The sequence below is a fragment of the Rhinolophus sinicus genome, linkage group LG03, assembly GCF_036562045.2.
Source record: "Rhinolophus sinicus isolate RSC01 linkage group LG03, ASM3656204v1, whole genome shotgun sequence".
Lineage (NCBI taxonomy): Eukaryota > Metazoa > Chordata > Mammalia > Chiroptera > Rhinolophidae > Rhinolophus > Rhinolophus sinicus.
In genome coordinates this window covers 43,159,036-43,177,027 of record NC_133753.1, presented here as the reverse complement: position 1 = coordinate 43,177,027, position 17,992 = coordinate 43,159,036, and the positions used below count along the sequence as shown (strand labels likewise).

The window sequence follows — 17,992 nt, the reverse complement described above, 5'->3', positions numbered from 1 at the left end:
GATGTCGGTTCCAACCAGACAGCCACTTGCAGCGGGTGTGCAGGGAGCAAATGTAAGTACTCCCAGTACTTACAGAGAGTGGGAAGGAAGCTGGGAGCCCCTCCTCATCCATCTCTCCCTCAAAGAGGGGCTCACTAGGACCTCTGCCCACAGAAAGGGAAGTCAGTGCCTTGGTTATTTTTAAACTATTTTTTTTTTAATTTCTTAAAAATACGACAGTAAAGGTCGCACTATGTAATGGGGGACAGATGCTTTTGATATATCCCCCTCTCCACCTCAAAACAAGGTTAAGGCATAAATTACTCCACTGGGCACCAGGTGTGCCTCTTGTCCTCCGGGTGCCCTCATGGGTGGTACCACTTGCCCCGTGGTCCTGCGGATATTTGCCACCAAGTTTGCACAGGCTCGGGTTCCTGCACAGGCCTTGTTCAGTGCATTCCAGAGAGGACCCGTGGGCAGCTCCAGCCCAGCCCTCTCCGCTGCGTGGTGGACGGAAGGGAGGGATGGGAGGTGGTCTGTGTGTAGGGAGGGGCTGACACGGGGAGGGACGGCTCCTCACTCCTATCCTTACTGCCCAGCTTGGCGCCAAGCCCGCGGCGTCGGGCAGGCTTCAAGGGAAGACTTGGGAAATGCAGAGCCCTAGGGATTGCGTCATCCACCGCTTCCGGATGTACCTGGGAACAAAAGCGTCTTAGAGGTGGGGAGGAGCGGCAGCCGATGCGGGGAGAGGGGGAAAGGGTGGAGGGTGGGTGAGTGGGTGGCAGTCAGTGTGAACCCACGGGGGTGACTCCCCAACTCGGGGTGGGGGGCGCCCGGTATCCGGGGTCCCAGCTGCCTGTCCATCACAGTCTCCACATCCCAGAGTCTTCATCCCTGGCCAGCAGCTGTCACCATTCGGCTCAGGTTATTCAGGGGGAGCTCTGGGGACCTGTCTCCTGCCTGGAGAAGGGGTGGGTGTGACTCGGGAGACATGGGCAGCATGAGGGGAGGGGAGCACAGCCAGAATTCAGATCTTCTGGCTCACTGGGTCCTATTGCAACTGGAGGCCTGGAATGTGCGGAGTGGGTCTGCATTTGCAGTCTCCCTGGGTTCTTCTGAGGATGGGGATGATTAGGACTTCCTAGCACCTTAGTGGTGGGGGCAGCAAATGCCCCCACAGAGCCTGGGGGAGGCTTTGGGATGTGCCGTGGGAGGGGCCCCTTTCAATCCTAAGGTTCTGTGTCGGTGGTGTCTTGGTCTCCCAGTAGGGCAGTCCCTCTTAAAACTGGCTTGAGTTCTCTTCAGAGGGAGCAGGCTCGGTTTCTCAGGTGAAGTCAAGTGCAAAGGGAGCTGGCATCCTCTCTGCTTCAGCTCTGTGGGGCCCCGGGCCTGGGCCTGCACACCACCTGCACCTGGCCCCCATCAACTCACAGCCACTTCAGGAGCCTCACTCCAGCGCTTTGGGGGTGGGGTCCAGGCCGGGCTCCCTTCTGCGCTTGGCACTTTTAAAGAAGCCGAGCTGTGAGGAGGCAAAGGCAGAAGTCTCAGGCAGGGGCAGAATGAACAAGGCCTAACTCCCCTCCCTGCTCTCCCTCCACGAATCCTATTCAGACTTCTTCCCTCAGCTGGTGTCCTGAATATCCCAGTTCACAATGAGTGCCCTCCCCCACCATTCCCTGTGGGCCTCACAATGGGCCACTTAACTGGTGAGGGGGTGCTGGAACTGAGTGAATGGAGCCTGGGTCAGAGCACACAGGTCATGCTGTGTGACTCTGCCGCAGTCAACACTCCTCTCTGGGCCTCCCTGACCTCATCTATAACAGGAGGCAGTTGAGACCAGAGCGTCTTAACCTGAGGCTCAGAGACAGCGAAGGTCTTTGGAGAGTTTTTATTAACAGCCTGACTTTGTTGGAGACATTTTGTGGCTGTGTGTACTTGCTTTTTTTGTGATGAGGTGAACCCTAGTTTTCATCAGGTTCTCAAAGAGACCTGCAAAAGGGTCTGAGCCATAGGTTGATGCCCTCTGGTGGCCAATCAGCCTGCTGTGGTGAGGGCTGGATGCTGTGCCTGTTGGCAAGTTCTGGGGAGGAGGCTGCCAGCTCCCATGGGGAGGAGAACATGGGGACTGGCCCCAGAACCCAGTGGCTGGAGCCTCAGGCCTGGGCTAACCAGCAGGATGCTGCTTCCCCCCTCCCCCCCGTGGGGGCCCTCACCTTCCACAGTGCGAGGACCAGCAGGGCCAGCAGTAGGAGGCCCCCCAGTGTGCTGCCCACTATGATCCAGATGGGGATCTGTGAGTCTTCTTGCTTGGAGATCTCAAACGTGATCTGCAAGGGGAGGAAGGTGGCCAGGTCAACAGCATTACCATTCTGGGGCCTGGGTGGCAACCTGGGGCAGGGCCAGAGCTCAGGAGACAGCTGGCACCTGGGGCAGGGCTGCATCCTCCTCCTCAGGGAAACGCTGGAGGGATGGGTGGCACCCAACACAGTGGACAGGTAGGTGACCCAGGTGATCCCACTTCCTCTCTGACACATTTTCTGCCTCTTTGCTGCTTCCTCATCATCTCCCAAATTTCTAAATGTTGGCGTGTCCCATGGTTTTGCCTTTTGACCTCTTCTTTATCTACAGTCAGTTCCTGGTGAGCGCAGGGCCAACTGACACAGTGGGCACAAGTGGGCACCGTGCCCAGGGCCTACGGCACTTTTAGAGACCCATGAACATGAGCTAACTTTTAAAGTTAGAAGAAAAAAATGAATACAATCTTGCCTGGGTTATATTTGTCTTTACACGAACACATAAAATATTAATTAAAAAACTATTTTATGGAGGAAGGGCCCCTGAAGGCTAAAATGCCTGGGGCCCTGAAAGTCCTAATGCAGCCCTGGGCAAGGTCACTGAGTCAGGGCTTTAACCACCTATATATACTCTGACCACTCTCACGTTTCTGCCTTCCGACCCGGACTCTCCGCTGAACTCCAGCCTCATATCCGGCTGTCTACTTGGCCTGCCTGGCATCTCTGACAGGTCCCTACACAAACTTTTGATCCCACTCCTCTCCCTCCAACCTGTTCCTTCAACATCATTCCCGTCGAAGCAAACGGCAGCATCGTCCTTCCTTGCTGTTGCTCAGGCCACAGACCGTGTACTTGTCACAGCCACATAAACTCCATCAGGGCCGTTTTACCTTTGAAACACGCAGAACGTGGCCACTCCTCCCACTTCCAGGGCTACCTCCGGGTCTGAGCACCCTGGTCTCCCATGTGGAGACTTGCGCTGCCTCTCAGCTTCTGCCTTGCCCCCTACAGTCTATTCTCGGAATAGCAGCCAGAAGAAAGCAGATCTATGCTCTGCTCAGAGCCGCCATGTCTTCCTATATCACTCAGTAAACAATAAAGTCCTTGCACTGGCCTGCAAGGCCCTACACACTCTGGCCCTGCTTACCTCGCTGATCTCATCTCCTACTGTCCCCCTCACTCTCCACGCCAGCTCTCCAGCCACCTGGACTCCGACATGCCAAGCGCAGACCTGCTGTAGGGCCTTTGCGTTGCTGTTCCCGGGGCGGGCAGCAGGCTCATAGTCTCTGTCTGATGTCACTCTAGTGGAGAGGATTTCCCCAATCTCCCTGTACAAAATAGCACCCTCCCGAGTCTCCACCCTTACGTGCCTGTGTGTTTTGGGGCAGACCTGATCCCCACTTGACCTTGTATATGTATGTTTATGTTAACTGTCTTTCTTCCTGCCTGGAACGTCAGCTCCAGGAGAGCAGGGGCTTTCTCGGTTTGGTTCACTGCTTTATCCTCAGTGCCTGGAACAGTGTCTGGGGGAGCAGTGCAGGAGCTCAGGGAACATGTTGAAAGACTGACTGACTGAACCCCTGCACCAGCATGGCAGAGTACTGGCTTGGCCATGGAGTCACTATTCATCCTGAGGCAAGTCACTGCTCTCCTTCTGCCTGATGTCACACAGTCTGTTTCCACATCTGAAAAATGGGGGCGTTGGGGCATACCTCACAGATAATGCAGGAAGTGTCTGTTACAGTGCCTGGCACATCGTTGGGGTTCAACAAATAGCAGGCCGTTTTCTGCCCCCAAAGGCTGTACCTTGCTCTGCCTTCCCACCCCCGGCACCTAACTCAGAGTGGAGCCAACAGGGGCTTACATTTGGGGTCCTGGATTTCAGAAAGAGAAGTGAGGCAACCAGAAAGTATAAGAGGGATTTTTTTTTTTTTGGGGGGGGAGGGATGGGAGTGGAAGGAGAAGTCACCTAAAAGATGAACTAGTGTGGAAGGGAGGTAGTTTGTGTGTGCGTGGGGGTGCCTGTAACATTCCTCTTCTCGCTTGGTTGCCTGGAAAATTCTAACATATCTCTCAAGAGTCAGTTCAAGTGGACTGTCTCCAGAAAGCTTTCCCTGGTCTGACCACCTCCCACCCCCAGCACCTGTGCTCACCCCCAGATTGCATCCACACTTTGTTGTCCTTATTTCTTTGTCTGCCTAAGTCATCTGTGTAACCCCTGAAGGGCCTGAGTCATGGGCGGGACACACAACAAATGCTGAATGAACGAGTAAAGAAATAAAACTGCTCCTTGGGTGTGTCCCCCAAGTGCTGCCTCTGGACTTTTGCACTTGCTAGCACTCCACCTGGCTCACACCCCCCCCCCCATTTATGATGGGTATTTGTGTGTTTTATTAAGGTCTGGCTTCCAGCCCATGCCTGTTTTGCTCTCCAGAGTCTCCTGGAGTGGGGCTGGGGGTTATTGGCATCTGGTACGGAGCGCCCACCTGGAGCCCAGGCTGGCAGTTTGAGGACATGGCCAGTGGAGGGCAGCAGTGTCCCACGCCCCAGATGCCCATCTCTGCAGAGGACTGGGCTTTTCTTCAAGACCTAACTTCTCTTTTTCCCAGGAGAGCACTGCAGAGCCCCACCCCTTTCCTAGACCCTGATTCAAGCCAATCTGATCTGCAACAGTCTGGTTTTACCCAATTCAAAAAGAGTGTCAATGCCGAGACATATTGCATCCCTTGGCCTTCACCAATTCAGTTCACACCAGACTTGTAAAGCACAGGTCATGTGCATTTCATTAGATTTCAGGTGCGAATGGATGGGGAGGACAGGAGTGGGATGGTCATTCTAGGCTGCCAACCTGCCCAAGACAGCTCATTGCTGTTGGAACCACTCGATGAGCCATCCCAAGGCAGGTAGGCCTGGGCTCCAGTTCCAGTTTGCTCTAGTGTAAAATATGCAGGTTCCCCTCCTCCCTCTGCCCCAATGGGACTGCAGTCTGGCTCTGCCAAGGCACAGGGAGAATGCCTGCTTCTGGCCCCCTTTCCATTTTGGCCCCCAAAGGCCTATTTGTATTGCTTTTTTATCTCCTCTGATGCTACATTAACTGCTGCAGAGCATGCTGCAGAGCGTGTAGAAAAACTGTAAGGGAAGTGGCAACCCCTTCCCAAGCTGGCCCCGCTCAAGCCCAGGTTTGCAGGGTTTCCAGGGGCCTCACCTGGCGGCTGGGCTCCTCCTCTCGGAAGATGAAAGGACTGTGGAACTGCCGCTGCAAGGCTGCGTTCACCGTGATTTTCATCAGCTTGTACTTGAGCTGGACAAGCAGAGGCCTTGTCAGAAGCTGGCCCCTCCCTCGGTGGGAGACTCCCCAGCACCCACCTCCCTTCCTTTTTTCCTACCAACCTAGCCAGGTGCTTCACTTACTGCTTTTAGAGACCGCAACCACAGGTTTCCCAGCAGATGGAAATTGATTTCCTGGTTGGGAGCCAGCCTCACATTGCAGTTGATGGAGACTACATCAGAGTTGCTGTGATTCTGAAAGAGAAGGTGGGTCTCCGGGGTGAGCGGCCAGGCTCTGGGGAGCAGGGAGGCAGAAGCCTAACTATGACCTGAGAATGTGAGCAGGGGCTTGGGCCAGCAGATGGCTCAGCTGCTCTGCTTGACCCATGGGGCGAAGGGACCCAGGACGGGGACAAGAAGAGAGGTGGGCGACTCAGGGGCTGGGGCTGCCACAGGATGCCTGGGGGACACGGTAAAGATGGTATATGCGATGCTGCATTTGAAGTTGTGCGTAATTGGGTGTTTTCCAGGAAGAGAAGTTTAGTTCAATGTTAGGGAACCTATAAATGTCATCATCACCATACAAACAGACTAAAGGAAAAAAATTAGGTGATTATTGCAACAGATGCAGAAAAAGCATTTTAGGAAATCCAATTTCTGTTTATGATAACTTCTGGGGAACTTCCTGAATCTGAATAAAGGGCATTTATACATAAATAGATAAATAAATACACCTATGGTAAGTATTATATTTAATAATGAAAAATTAAAAATAATTTCTTTAAAATCAGGACCAAGACAAGACTGTCACCATTTCTCTTTACCATCACCCTGGAGGTCCTTGCCAGAGCAGTAAGACAAAAAGACAATTTATAAAGATTGAATGGGAAAGTTAAAGCTATTATTATTTGCAGATGATATCATCTTAATAGAAAACCCAGACAAATCATCAGGCTGATAATTAGAATGTACCAGGTTAAAGTAATTTGTGTCATTCTCTTGCCGTCACCTCAACCCCACCCAAGCCCAAGTCGTCAGTAAATTGCACTACACTCAAAACATGTTTAGCGTAAGGCACTTGTTTGGGGAAATCAAACTAAAACAGCTAAGATTTTTGTCTGGGTAAGGAATAGTGAATGAAAGCACTCATAGGAATTGGTATCCGGGGACAGAGGCAGCCCGGAGAACATAAACCTGGAAACTAGCAGGTATCTTGGGGAGTGCTGTGGGGGTGGAAGCTGAGCTGCCTTTCATTTTCTGGGCAGGGAGGCCCCAGCTGATATGGTCAAAGTCTCCCATACAAGCTGTGTGTGTTCTGGCCCTCCCAGCGGTATTCCATCTGGCTCTCTCCCCTTCCCTCTGCTTATCTGTACTATCGCCAGTCTGTTCTCTGCATCTATAAGCTTTTTTTTTTTTTTTTTTCAAGATTCCACATATAAAAAAGATCATGCACTATTTGTCTTTTTCTGTCTGACTTATTTCACTTAATAATGCCCTTAAGGTCCATTCATATTGTTGCAAATGTCAAGATTTCCTTCTTTTTTATGCCTGAATAATATTCTATTGCCTACGCATACCACAATTTCTTTATCCATCGATGGACACTTAAGTTGTTTCCATATCTTGACTAGTGTAAATAATGCTGCAATGAATATAGGGGTGTATATATCTTTTTCAAGTTAGTGTTTTTGTTTTCCCTCCCTGTTCTTTCACTTGAGTTTGTCTGCTCCTGCTGTCACTCTCTTGACACGTATCGCAGGCCTGTTCCCTGCCTTTTTAGGCACTCACTCTTGCATCTCCTGAAGAATGGTGAGCTCACTAAGGGCAAGAAGTATCTACTCCTTATTCTGTTTCCTCCTGGTTTGAGGCTGGGCACATACCGTGTTTTCCTGAAAATAAGACCTAGCCGGACCATTAGCTCTAATGTGTCTTTTGGAGCAAAAATTAATATAAGACCCGGTATTATATTATATTATATTATACCCAGTTTTATATCATATAAGACCGGGTCTTATATTAATTTTTGCTCCAAAAGACGCATTAGAGCTAATGGTCTGGCTAGGGCTTATTTTCGGGGAATCATGATATATAGGTTTGCTCAATAAGCTCTTATTGACAAACTATGGGATAAGAGAGAGAGCGCCCTTAGAACTCAGGCAGCACTCCTCTTCCCCCGCTGTCCCCCATGGCTCTTAGTTTGGGGGACACTCACCAGCTGTGGGGCACGATTCAAGTCTTCCTCCATCGGGGCACGTCGGTACTCGGTGCTGTTTCCCCACACATTACAGGTCGTGTTCACCTACAGAAGGAGCACATACCACCAGCCTCACAATCAGTGTCGACAGACTCAGAATCCAGGGGTGTTCCTTCCTCCTCCTCTTCCAGAGGAAGCCCAGCTGGGCCTGGGCCTGGGAGGAGGAGCTGGGGTCCGAGGACGTGGGACACACCTAGGGGTACGTCTGTCTCTCCCAGCCCTGCCCTCAGCGGGCCCCCCAGGCAGACGTACCTGGTCGGTGCGGAAGTCCCTCAGCATCAGCAGGCGGTTGCCGCCCCTCGTGGCGATGGGCACAGTGATCTTCATCAGGACCCCGTGGACGGGGAACAAGCCCAGGTTTTGGATCTGTGGCCGAGAGGGGGAGGTGTCAATGCCCCAGCAGCAGTTGGAGGGGGAGGAGAGAACAAGGTCCAAAGGGGCCAACAGCCCCTGGGGGCAGCCATCCCCCAGCCAGGCCTGGGAAAGGGGCCCCCACGAGCCCCCTGGCATTTTCACTGTGGAAACTTTAAGGCCCTGTCAAGTCACCCCAGAGGCTGCAGGGATCCTGGAAGGGGTGGGCTCCTGCAGCTGAGGACAAATCAGTGTGGGGGGAGGCCATGAGGCTGGCGAGCAAGGGGCACTTCCATTTTCAGCTCCTCTTGGTTCAGGGGGATTTTGTTGCCTGGTACCAGCGGCCACCCTGGGGGTGGACATGGTGACCGCAATTAACTTATTATGAGAGAGAATCGTTAACTGATGAAGGATGTAAATAGTGAGTGTGTGATAGTTCACATCCTGTGACACATTAGGTGTCAGAGCTGCAGTGATTACAAGCAGGGCATTGGAATTGGAAAGACCAGGAATATAACCTGCGGCGGCCACCACATTTGAGCTGTGTGGCCTTGGGCAGGTTACCAAACCTCTCTTGGAGGAGCCATCCAGGTCTCAGTGTATCTGAAGTGCAGTTTTCCAGCTGTCAGTCTGCCCCTGGCTCTCACACAGCAGTTCAGGGGCAGGGCCCACTGTGGCACAGACTGCTAAGCCGCCTCCTGATTTCCTTTACCCACCTTTCTTAGTGACAGAAACCAAGAGAAAAAGCTGCATTTTCTAGGCTCCCTTACAGCTAAATCACAACGTTCTGGACAATGAGAGATAACTGGAAGTGTGAGGAACTGCCAAGGAGTTAATTCCCTGGCGGGGAGGGCACGCTCTTTGCTCTTCCTTCTTCCTGCTGCCTGGAATGAGAATGTGATGGCTGGAGCTGCAGCCATCTTGGGCTGTGAGGTGAACTCAAGGTTGATAATTGCATGTTGAGGATGGTGCAAGAGAAATACAGCAGATCCAGTCCTGGATGACTTTGTGAAGCTACCAATTCTGGACTTTCATGGGAGAGAAAGAACCCCAGTGCATTTTGACCCTGTTTTTCATGTTAAATATTTTTTAAAAGATTTTAAAAATTATACGCAGTCACATGTAATCTTCACCGATCCATCTTCCCAGTCCAGCCCTATTATTTTCCAGGTGAGGACTGAGAGGCCCAGAGAGGGGCCGTGACTTGCCTAAAGTCATCCAGTGAGTGGGTGGTAGGGTTCAGGTGACCCCAAGCACTAGCAATGAGTCCAGATCCAAATGGGGATCTTCAGCTCCCGTCCTCACTCTTTGCCTGGTTCCCCAGACTTACCTTGAAAATGCAGTTGAAGGGAGGCCCGATGCCATCATATCTCTCCAGTGAGCTGTTGGGCTTGACCTCATAGTGGCTCAGGCTGCTGCTCCTGCAGGGACAGAGGACAGGGCCGCTGTGAGCTCAGTCAGTGTTGGCTCGATGGATAAATGAATGAAAGAGGGTGTGGGCATGGGCCTGCCTCCTCCTAGACCACAAAAAATAGCTTTCCTCTTCTGTCCATCAGGAGCACTCACTGTGTTGAGAAGGATTCTGAGGCTCAGCAGGAATCAATGCTGACATCCATTAGCAATGTCTGCCTGGTGTGTGGAATGAGCCTGGGCCAGAAGTGACAGTTACTAACCATCCCCAGCCTCTGTGCCCAGGGGCATGGCCTTTTTTGAGCATGAACTCGCTCACTGTGTACTGTTCCAGCCTCTAGAAGTGGTCATGGGAAGGCCTGAACGTTCCTTCTGTGTGTTTGCTGTTCTGTCCAGATGTTTCCATCTGCCTGGGAGCTCTCAGAGGATAGACTGAGGGCCAGTGGCACACCCAGGGCTGTGGGCTGTAGGAGAAGTCTGCCTGGGGAGGAGCAGTTTCTCACTGACGCTGTTTAGAATTGCTGGGGCAAGGTGATAATGAAAAGCAGGACTTAGTAGGTTTTATTACTATTTTAAAATTCTCCAGAGATCATACTCTACTTATTACCCGCACTTGGGGTGGATACCGCCTGCTGCCCTGGCCCTCCCCCTTTGTCCCTGCTGAGAGCTCCCTGGGGGCCAGGACCCTGTCTCCTTCCTCTGTTTTGACACCACCTCCCCACCATGAATGAGGGGGCTGTACGCTCTGATCCCTCAGGGACATACTTGGTTCCATCTCATAGGCCCTCAGCACTGGGGCCTGGCCCCTGGGACTCCAACCCAATCAGGGCTCCCCAGAGGGTGCCCCTCTTTAGGCTTCACTCCTTCCATGTATCCCCTCCCCTCCCTTGGGGTCCTGGCTCACCTGGTGAAGAGGATGTCGGCCTCATATTTGAGGTGGAAGCGCAGGAGGGCTGTGTTGTCTCCCTTGGTGTTTTCCTCCTCGTCACTGTCGCTGCAAAGAGAGCAAGGTGGCACGGTCAGGACAGAGCTGGCCCTCCCTCCACCCAGCTCAGCCAGCACATCCACTGGCTCACTGCAGCAGGAGGGGCCGAAGTCAGACTGAGAAGGAGAATCCTGGCTCCTGTGGGACTCACAGCCAGAGTGGGACCCTGAAGTATCTCCCAGGAGGGGAAGGGCCAGGGCGGCAGGGGAACTGGTTAGTGCCATCAACTTTTCCTGCTGCCTTTTTAGGTGCAGTACGTCTGGGCTAACGTGGGGCAGGGAAAGACGGATGGAAGCCGGGAAGACCGACCAATCGAATGTGCTTAGCCACTGACTTCCTGCGAGCCCTTCTCTCAGCCCCTCATCGGTCCGAGGAGCAAATCCTGTGCTGTGGGCCCAAAGGGAGATGACACATGTGGGACAAAGGCTGCCTGCTCTGCCCAAGTGAGGGGAGGACAATAAAGAATCCCCAGTGGAGTGGTTTATTTATCCTCGAACCATCCCTCCTGAGCTGACTGGGGCGGCGGCAGCTCTCACAGGTTGGCTGAGGGTACTTAGCTGCCTTGAAAAGGCCGGAGAGTAAAATTAAGAGCCATTTGGAGGGAGTTTTGTCAAATGCGCTGCCTTTCAATCTGAGCACCAGGAACGACCAGGGCAAATAGTTTCAGACATAAAAAGATACGATTTCTTCTCATGACATACACTGAGTTTTATTCCCTTTGGAAGCCTTACCCCAGGATAGGGATTTCGTTAGAAAGGGCATACCTGACTCACACAGATCCTGCACAGGCCTAATTCACAAACACCCCGGCTGTGCAGACACCACTGTGCAGTGCATTTTCCCGTGAGAACAGGGCTGTGTTTTCTAAAAGCAGGGAAGAGCGTGAGGGAGGCCTTAAGATATTAATACATCTTACAAACTGTCTCATGTCAACTGAGAATTTCACCAAAATGTACAATTTGCTTAACTACAGCGCATGCCAGTGTGTTGATCTCCAGTACTCCCTGTGGTGACCTCTGAATGTTTGTGTGTGTGTGTGTGTGTGTGTGCGCGCGCGCTGGAATGTTGGTGTTCAGTTTGCTTGGGTATTTATTTCTCAGTGTGGAGAAGTTCTCAGGAGGGTTTTGGCCGTTTACAAGGCTCCAGAGTTGTCAGAATCCCTTCCTGCCTCCCTCCTTTCCCACACAGAGATAATTCTGTGAAAAAGAAAAGTGTGTTTATTACTGACACAGGGTGATTCCCAGTGTCAACCTATATAGCAAACTCCATGGGAGGGAGACAGACAGACAGAGCTACACAGAATAAAGGAAGCTCTTTTAAAAATGGAAAAATTTCCAACGGGGAGAGAGGTGACCAGGACAGAAAGAGCCCTGGACAAGGAATAGGCTAGTGCTCAGCTCCCAGCTGTACTAGTTACATGCTGTGTGTCATTGGGAAATTCACTCAACCTCTCTGAGCTTCCCTTTTCTTACCTGTAACTTGGGAGGAGGTAGGGGGAATAACTCTTGCTTTGCCTATCTTAGGGGGCTGCTGTGACGACTGACTGAGGTGTTATATGTACAGTGCTTTATAACTGTAGGGTTTTTAAATAGCTGCTATATAAAATACTATATAAAGATAAGGGCATTATTTATATCCGGACCACCCAAGCATAAATGGTGGCAGTATATCAGGCAGCAGGTTGGCCCCCGCTTGGGTACTTATTAGGGGCCCTCTGAGGGTGGGGCAGTAAAGGGGCAGGGCATGGGGAGGGAGTCACTTTGGGGAGGGGCAGTTCCTTGCAGCAGAACAGGGCCCAGGAGAAGTGAGCTGGGAGGAAGGAGCAGTCAAAGCCCTGACCTGCCGGCTGTGAGCTGGATCTCCAGGTGGTGCAGGAAGATAGATTTGCTGAACTCGAAGTCTAGACGGAAAGACACCTGCAAGGAAGAAGTCACTGGAGCTGGGCTGGCTGGGAACTGCATGTCTGGACATTACCCTGACCAGCCCTGGTCCACCCCTTCCAACCCCCTGCCCACTTGGGTGGGCCCTGCGTGCTGGCAGTGGGCAGGGGGAGGGAGGACCAGGTGCTGGAGTAATGCGAACGGAGCTTTGCACAGACCCCTGTGTTCTTCCCAAGTCTGACCCACCTGGGGTTTCCTCAGGAGACCTGGGGCCCCCTTCTCTCAGGGAGCAGCAGGGGTGAGGGAGGGAGCTTGTCCTGTGTGCTGCCCCCCGCTGGGGCTTTACTCTAGAGCTCCTGGTTTGTCAGAGCCTCACCCCAAAACTATAATCGTGACATGTATCCCCCTTGGGAGATTCTTCTACAAGGAGCTCCAATCCCCCTCCCCCAGGTCTCCCCTTTCCCCAGCTTTGCAGACCCTATTTCTGGGAATGTACTGCTGCTCTCTAGCTGGCTTCTGCCTCAAGCTCCCCTCTGATTCCTGCTTTACAACCAGCTTGACCTCAGTTAGGTCTTCTCTTGCTCTAGAACCTTCAGTGGTTACCTACTGTCCTGGAGGGTTGGGCAAACACCCCCAAAATCTGGAGTTGACCTCCTTTTCCCTGCAAATTTGCTTCTCCCATCACACAGCCTATAATTTTAAGCACATGGTAGGTGCTTGAGAAGTGTTCATTTTTCTCCCCACGCACAGCACCATGACAGAGGCTGGACATTGAGAAAACTTGTTAGGATAACAGACAGTGGGATAATTAGCAGGGTGATGGGTGGGACTGGTAGGGCTGCCCCTGAGGTGAAGGGGCCTGGGTGCTCTCCTGGGGCTGCCGCTCTCTGGTGGCTGGCTGCGTAGGTCATTGGAAGGTCATTGCATGGGAGGAAAAACTGACCTGCTTAAAGCCATTCTCAGGACTCTCCATCCCCCCAGTCCTCCCCTCTGTTTGCTTCCATTTCTCTTGCCTCCCAGTACCCACCCTGGGCCCTCCCTGAACTTTCCCCAGCCTCAACCTTGGCCTTGGCCCGGAAGAAGGGGTAGCTGACATTGCAGACTTTTTTGTGGAGTCTCCTCTCCTCGTTCACGCACTCGATGCTGCCCTCGGAGTCGTCCTGGGGGTGGGTGGGGACATTGGAGTAGCAATTAGACAGGGCATGAGACCCAGGTCGGGGGACCACCATCATCCCCCGCCACCCACGCTGAAGCTACAGGTAGGTCCTCTGACACTAGCACCACGGGGGCCCTGGAGGCTCGGGGGTGGCAGGGGTGGGAGAGAGCTCAGCTGTGCTGTGTTGTGGAGAGAATGGGCTGGCTCTCCAGCGTATGCCTTGTCACTCCCTCTGTACCAACTGAGATGCAGGGATTATCATCCCACTTATAGATGGGGGCACTGAGGCCCAGACATGGGAAGTAACTAGCTCAGAAAGTGGCGCGGAGCTGGGATTCAGGCTCTCCAGTCTGGCCATTCTGCCTCCCTCTGGCTTTGTGGCCCTTGGATGGATCACACATCTTTCCATCAGAAGGATTGCAAAGGACCTCTTTGAGCCATGAAATGAAGCTTTGGGTGCTGGTCAGGAGCTGCCCCAGAGCCCCTGCTGCCATCGGACTTGTGCGCAGTGCTTCTTTCTCTTTCCTTTTTCTGTGCCTCCGCCCCTTTCAAACCCTTTCACCACTCTCTGGTTCAGGACTCTTTATAGCAGGTCACTCACTGGCTGCTGGACATTGAGAAAAGGTTGGCAGAGTTGAGAGGGAAATGTCACTAGGCTCCCCAGCTTGTCTGGGGCCCTGCTGAGCTAGCACGAGTGTGCCCCCAGCACAGGTCCAGAGGGAAGAGACCCAACACAGTGCTCTAGCTAGATGCTGCTGGTTGGCACTTATTTGCTTAGGTCTCATTTTTCTCATCTGTAAAATGGGGATAATAGTATCTAGTGCATTTAGTTGTTATGAGGATTAAATGATAAATGCGTGTAAAGGCAGGGCCTAGTTCAATGCCCAGACTCGTGTAATCACTCCACATACGGCTGCTGTCATTATGAGGGTAATTCGTACCTGCCGTGGGCTCTGCACCCTGGGGCACTGCCTGGGCACATGCACATGTGGCTGTAGAAGCATGTCTGTGTAGGCTCTGTGTGTGGGGGTCTGCATGTTGGGACACGAGTGTACATGTATCTGGTTGTATGCATACAGAGCATGTGTGTGTCCTTGGATATATATGTAGGTTTGTAGGTTTTTTGCATGTGTGTGCACAAAGGGTGTGTGATCAGACTAACACATTTGTTTTTGGTGGAGAGGGGTGCTTCCTCTACTAGAGTTCCCCTTGGCTGGATGGCGGGGGTTTGGGGGAGGCAGGGGAGAGGCATGCTGATCTCCTAGCTGTGAGCATATTCAGGGAGGGGGAAGGATTTGTGGCATCTGTGAAGGAGCCAGGCTGCAGACCAGCCCTAGACACCATCTGCTGTGTATGTAGACACAGCACTTTACAGAACATGGCACCCACTTCTCTTTGCCTTCACTCAGTTCCAAAAGCCCTTCTGTGCCACAGAGACAAAAGTCCATGATTTCTTCCTTCTAGGATTATGAACAGGCACAGGTTTGTAAAGTCTGGGCCAGGGAAGCAGGAAAAGGTGGGTGCAGGTTTGGGGCTCATTTCCCTCTAAACACACCAAATCCAGACAGGTACAACATCTCTGGGCAGGAGAGGAGTAGGAAGGACCATCATATGGGCTCTCCATCTTCAGTTAGGGCTGTGGAGGGCGTGGTGTTGGGGCCCCGACCTGTGCCTGACAGAGGGACTAAACATGACGACGGTTTGGAGGGTGGCTCCTCGGTGGAGATGAGTACAGAAAAGCACTGACACATGTCCTGCCCTGCATCCTGGGCTCCACATCGATACTCTAAGAGCCATGAGGACAGAGACTGCGTCTGATGGGAACTGGGGTGCTCCAGCACCCACACATGACAGTGATGTCCTAGTTTCACTCAACAAACATGTCCTGAGGGACTTCTATGTGTCCAGCCCTGGCCCAGCCCTGAGGACAGATGTGACCAAGACAGGGCACTTGTGTTCCAGGGATCCCGGGTTACAACAGGGCAGCACTCAGACTCTGGTGACTTCCTTGGAGCACACACAGGTCAGTGTCTGAGAGCTGTCCTGGGCTGGAGGGCTCTGTGTGGCCTTTTGGGTCTTTGGGAAGGTACCACAAAGAGCATGATATAAAGCATCCTAACTGGAAAATAAGCCCTAGCATGATTTTTCAGATGACATCCCCTGAACATAAGCTCTACTGCGTCTTTTGGAGCAAAAATTAATATAAGACCTAGTCTTATTTTCAGGGAAACACGGTATGCTCTGTCATGAAGTGCAGGCTCAGAAGCCAGCTATGGGCAGGAATCCTGCTCGGCCATTTACTAGCTGTGTGGTCCTGTTCAGACCACTTAACCCCTCTCTGTGCCTCAGTTCCTCCTCTGGAATATGGGGATACTACCTCCATTACTTCACCACCACCTCACCACCACCTCACCACCACCTCACCTCACCACCACCTCACCTCACCACCACCTCACCACCACCTCACCTCACCACCACCTCACCACCACCTCACCACCACCTCACCACCACCTCACCTCACCACCACCTCACCACCACCTCACCACCACCTCACCACCACCTCACCTCACCACCACCTCACCACCACATCACCACCATCTCACCACTTCACCATCACCACCACCTCACCACCACCTCACCTCACCCCCACCTCACCACCACCTCACCTCACCCCTACCTCACCACCACCTTACCTCATCCCTACCTCACCTCACCCCACCTCACCACCATCTTACCTCACCACCACCTCACCTCACCATCTTACCTCACCACCACCTCACCTCACCATCATCACACAACCACTTCACAATCACCTCACCTCACTCCCACCTCACCACCACCTCACCACCATTTCACCACCACCTCACCTCACCACCATCACCACCTCACCACCATCTCACCACCACCACACCACCACCTCACCACATCACCACCACCTCACCACCACCTCATCACACCACCACATCACCACCATCTCACCACTTCACCATCACCACCACCTCACCACCTCATGAGGTTGCAGGGGTGAAATGCATGCCAAGAGCTGAGCACCGTGCCAGGCATTGTAAATGGTTATGAAGATGGAGCAGAAGCTTGTTGGGCAGAGGAGGGAAGGAGTCCCAGGCAGGGGACTGAAGTGGGAAGGGCCTTGGTGTGAACAAGGAGGTGTGCTGGGAAACTGATGGCTGGTAGGGCTAAGGGCGTGGGAGTAAGGGCAGAAATGGCAGGTGGTGGGTGGGGACAGCCACAATAAGGCATTTGGAATTTGTTGTAAAAGCAACAGGAATGAGAGGAGGTTTTAAAGTGGGAGTAACTTGTCCTGGTTCTTGGTGGAAGGACCCTTCTGAGAAAGCGTAGGATAAATTGTAGCAGAGGCTGTGTAGGCGCTGGTGCACACGGCAAAGACACAGGCTGCAGGACACAGCAAGCGCGCACACGGCAAAGACACAGGCTGCAGGACATTCCTCCACCCATTCCCAGGGGGCTCAGACGCCCTTCTACCGGTGGTTCTCAGCCCTGGCTGCACAGACCTCACCTGGGCAGCTTTAAAAGTGCACTGATCCAGGCCCCACTGCAGGCAGATCAGTTAGACCAGGGGTGTCCAAACTTTTTTCAATGTTTTTCACCAAGGGCCATATGCGGTAAAATACACAAACAGCTGGGCCACTCACTTGAGGTGAAGTACATATTGCCTCACCTGGTTTATTTAAGTAAACTAAATATATTTTTGGAATTTGCTGCGGGCCAATAAAAAATGGATCACAGGCCGCAGTTTGGACACCCCTGAGTTAGACTCTCTGGGAGAAGTCTAGATACAGACATTTTTAAGCACCCAGGTGATTGTAATGTGTACCCAGGCCCTTGCCTGGATCCTTCCTCTCCTGCTTCTGTCCTTTGCCTGAGGCAGGCTGGGCAGGTCGCCGTGGTCTTACCTTGTGGATCAAGCTGGCAAACTGCAGGTTTGCTGACTGTGAAATATTTAGGACTGTGTTATAGGCGTTCTCGCCCCTGTTTTCCAGCATGGCCTCCACTGCTACCCGCCGACGTGTGCTCTCTATGATGAAAACTGTGGTGTCAAAGGACAGCGTGTATGCCGAGCAGTCCTGAGCAGGCTTCCTCAGCACCCTCTGGCAGTACTCCCTGCGGGAAAGAGACCACCAGGGCTCAGGCAGACGGAATGGGGAATGCAGGGGTAGACCTCACGACTCGTGTATCACCTCTCCATTCAGCATGTTTCTCTTTTGGCTCTGGCTACCAGGAAGCTCAGAGCTAAATGTAGAGACAATTCTGATTATTAGCCTAAATGATGGGAATTTTTGTTTCTTCATCCTTCTACAAGGTTTGGATGTGCTATTTCTATTTATTGTATATGTCATGGTGTTTATGTCTTCTATCTAAATCATCTCATAGTTGGGT

At 52.6% G+C, this 17,992-nt stretch overlaps 1 protein-coding gene across 2 annotated transcripts in view; it reads right to left on the bottom strand.

The window, feature by feature from the left end:
• Positions 1–174: 174 nt before the first annotated feature.
• The window catches only part of ITGA11 (integrin subunit alpha 11), a 122,720-nt gene continuing 104,902 nt past the window's right edge, over positions 175–17,992 (bottom strand). Inside the window, exons 20-31 of one of the 2 annotated variants that reach the window (XM_074327510.1) lie at positions 17,509–17,716; positions 13,482–13,580; positions 12,380–12,456; positions 10,460–10,549; positions 9,476–9,566; positions 8,047–8,160; positions 7,753–7,839; positions 5,685–5,795; positions 5,479–5,574; positions 2,193–2,306; positions 1,411–1,498; positions 175–674 (exon numbers count right to left, since the gene is read on the bottom strand). In XM_074327510.1, coding sequence (XP_074183611.1) covers positions 1,427–1,498; positions 2,193–2,306; positions 5,479–5,574; positions 5,685–5,795; positions 7,753–7,839; positions 8,047–8,160; positions 9,476–9,566; positions 10,460–10,549; positions 12,380–12,456; positions 13,482–13,580; positions 17,509–17,716 — 1,159 coding nt within the window. In that variant the 3' untranslated portion in view covers positions 175–674; positions 1,411–1,426. Of the gene's footprint in view, positions 1,499–2,192; positions 2,307–5,478; positions 5,575–5,684; positions 5,796–7,752; positions 7,840–8,046; positions 8,161–9,475; positions 9,567–10,459; positions 10,550–12,379; positions 12,457–13,481; positions 13,581–17,508; positions 17,717–17,992 lie in introns of both variants that reach the window. The other variant, XM_019725629.2, reaches the window with a different exon arrangement.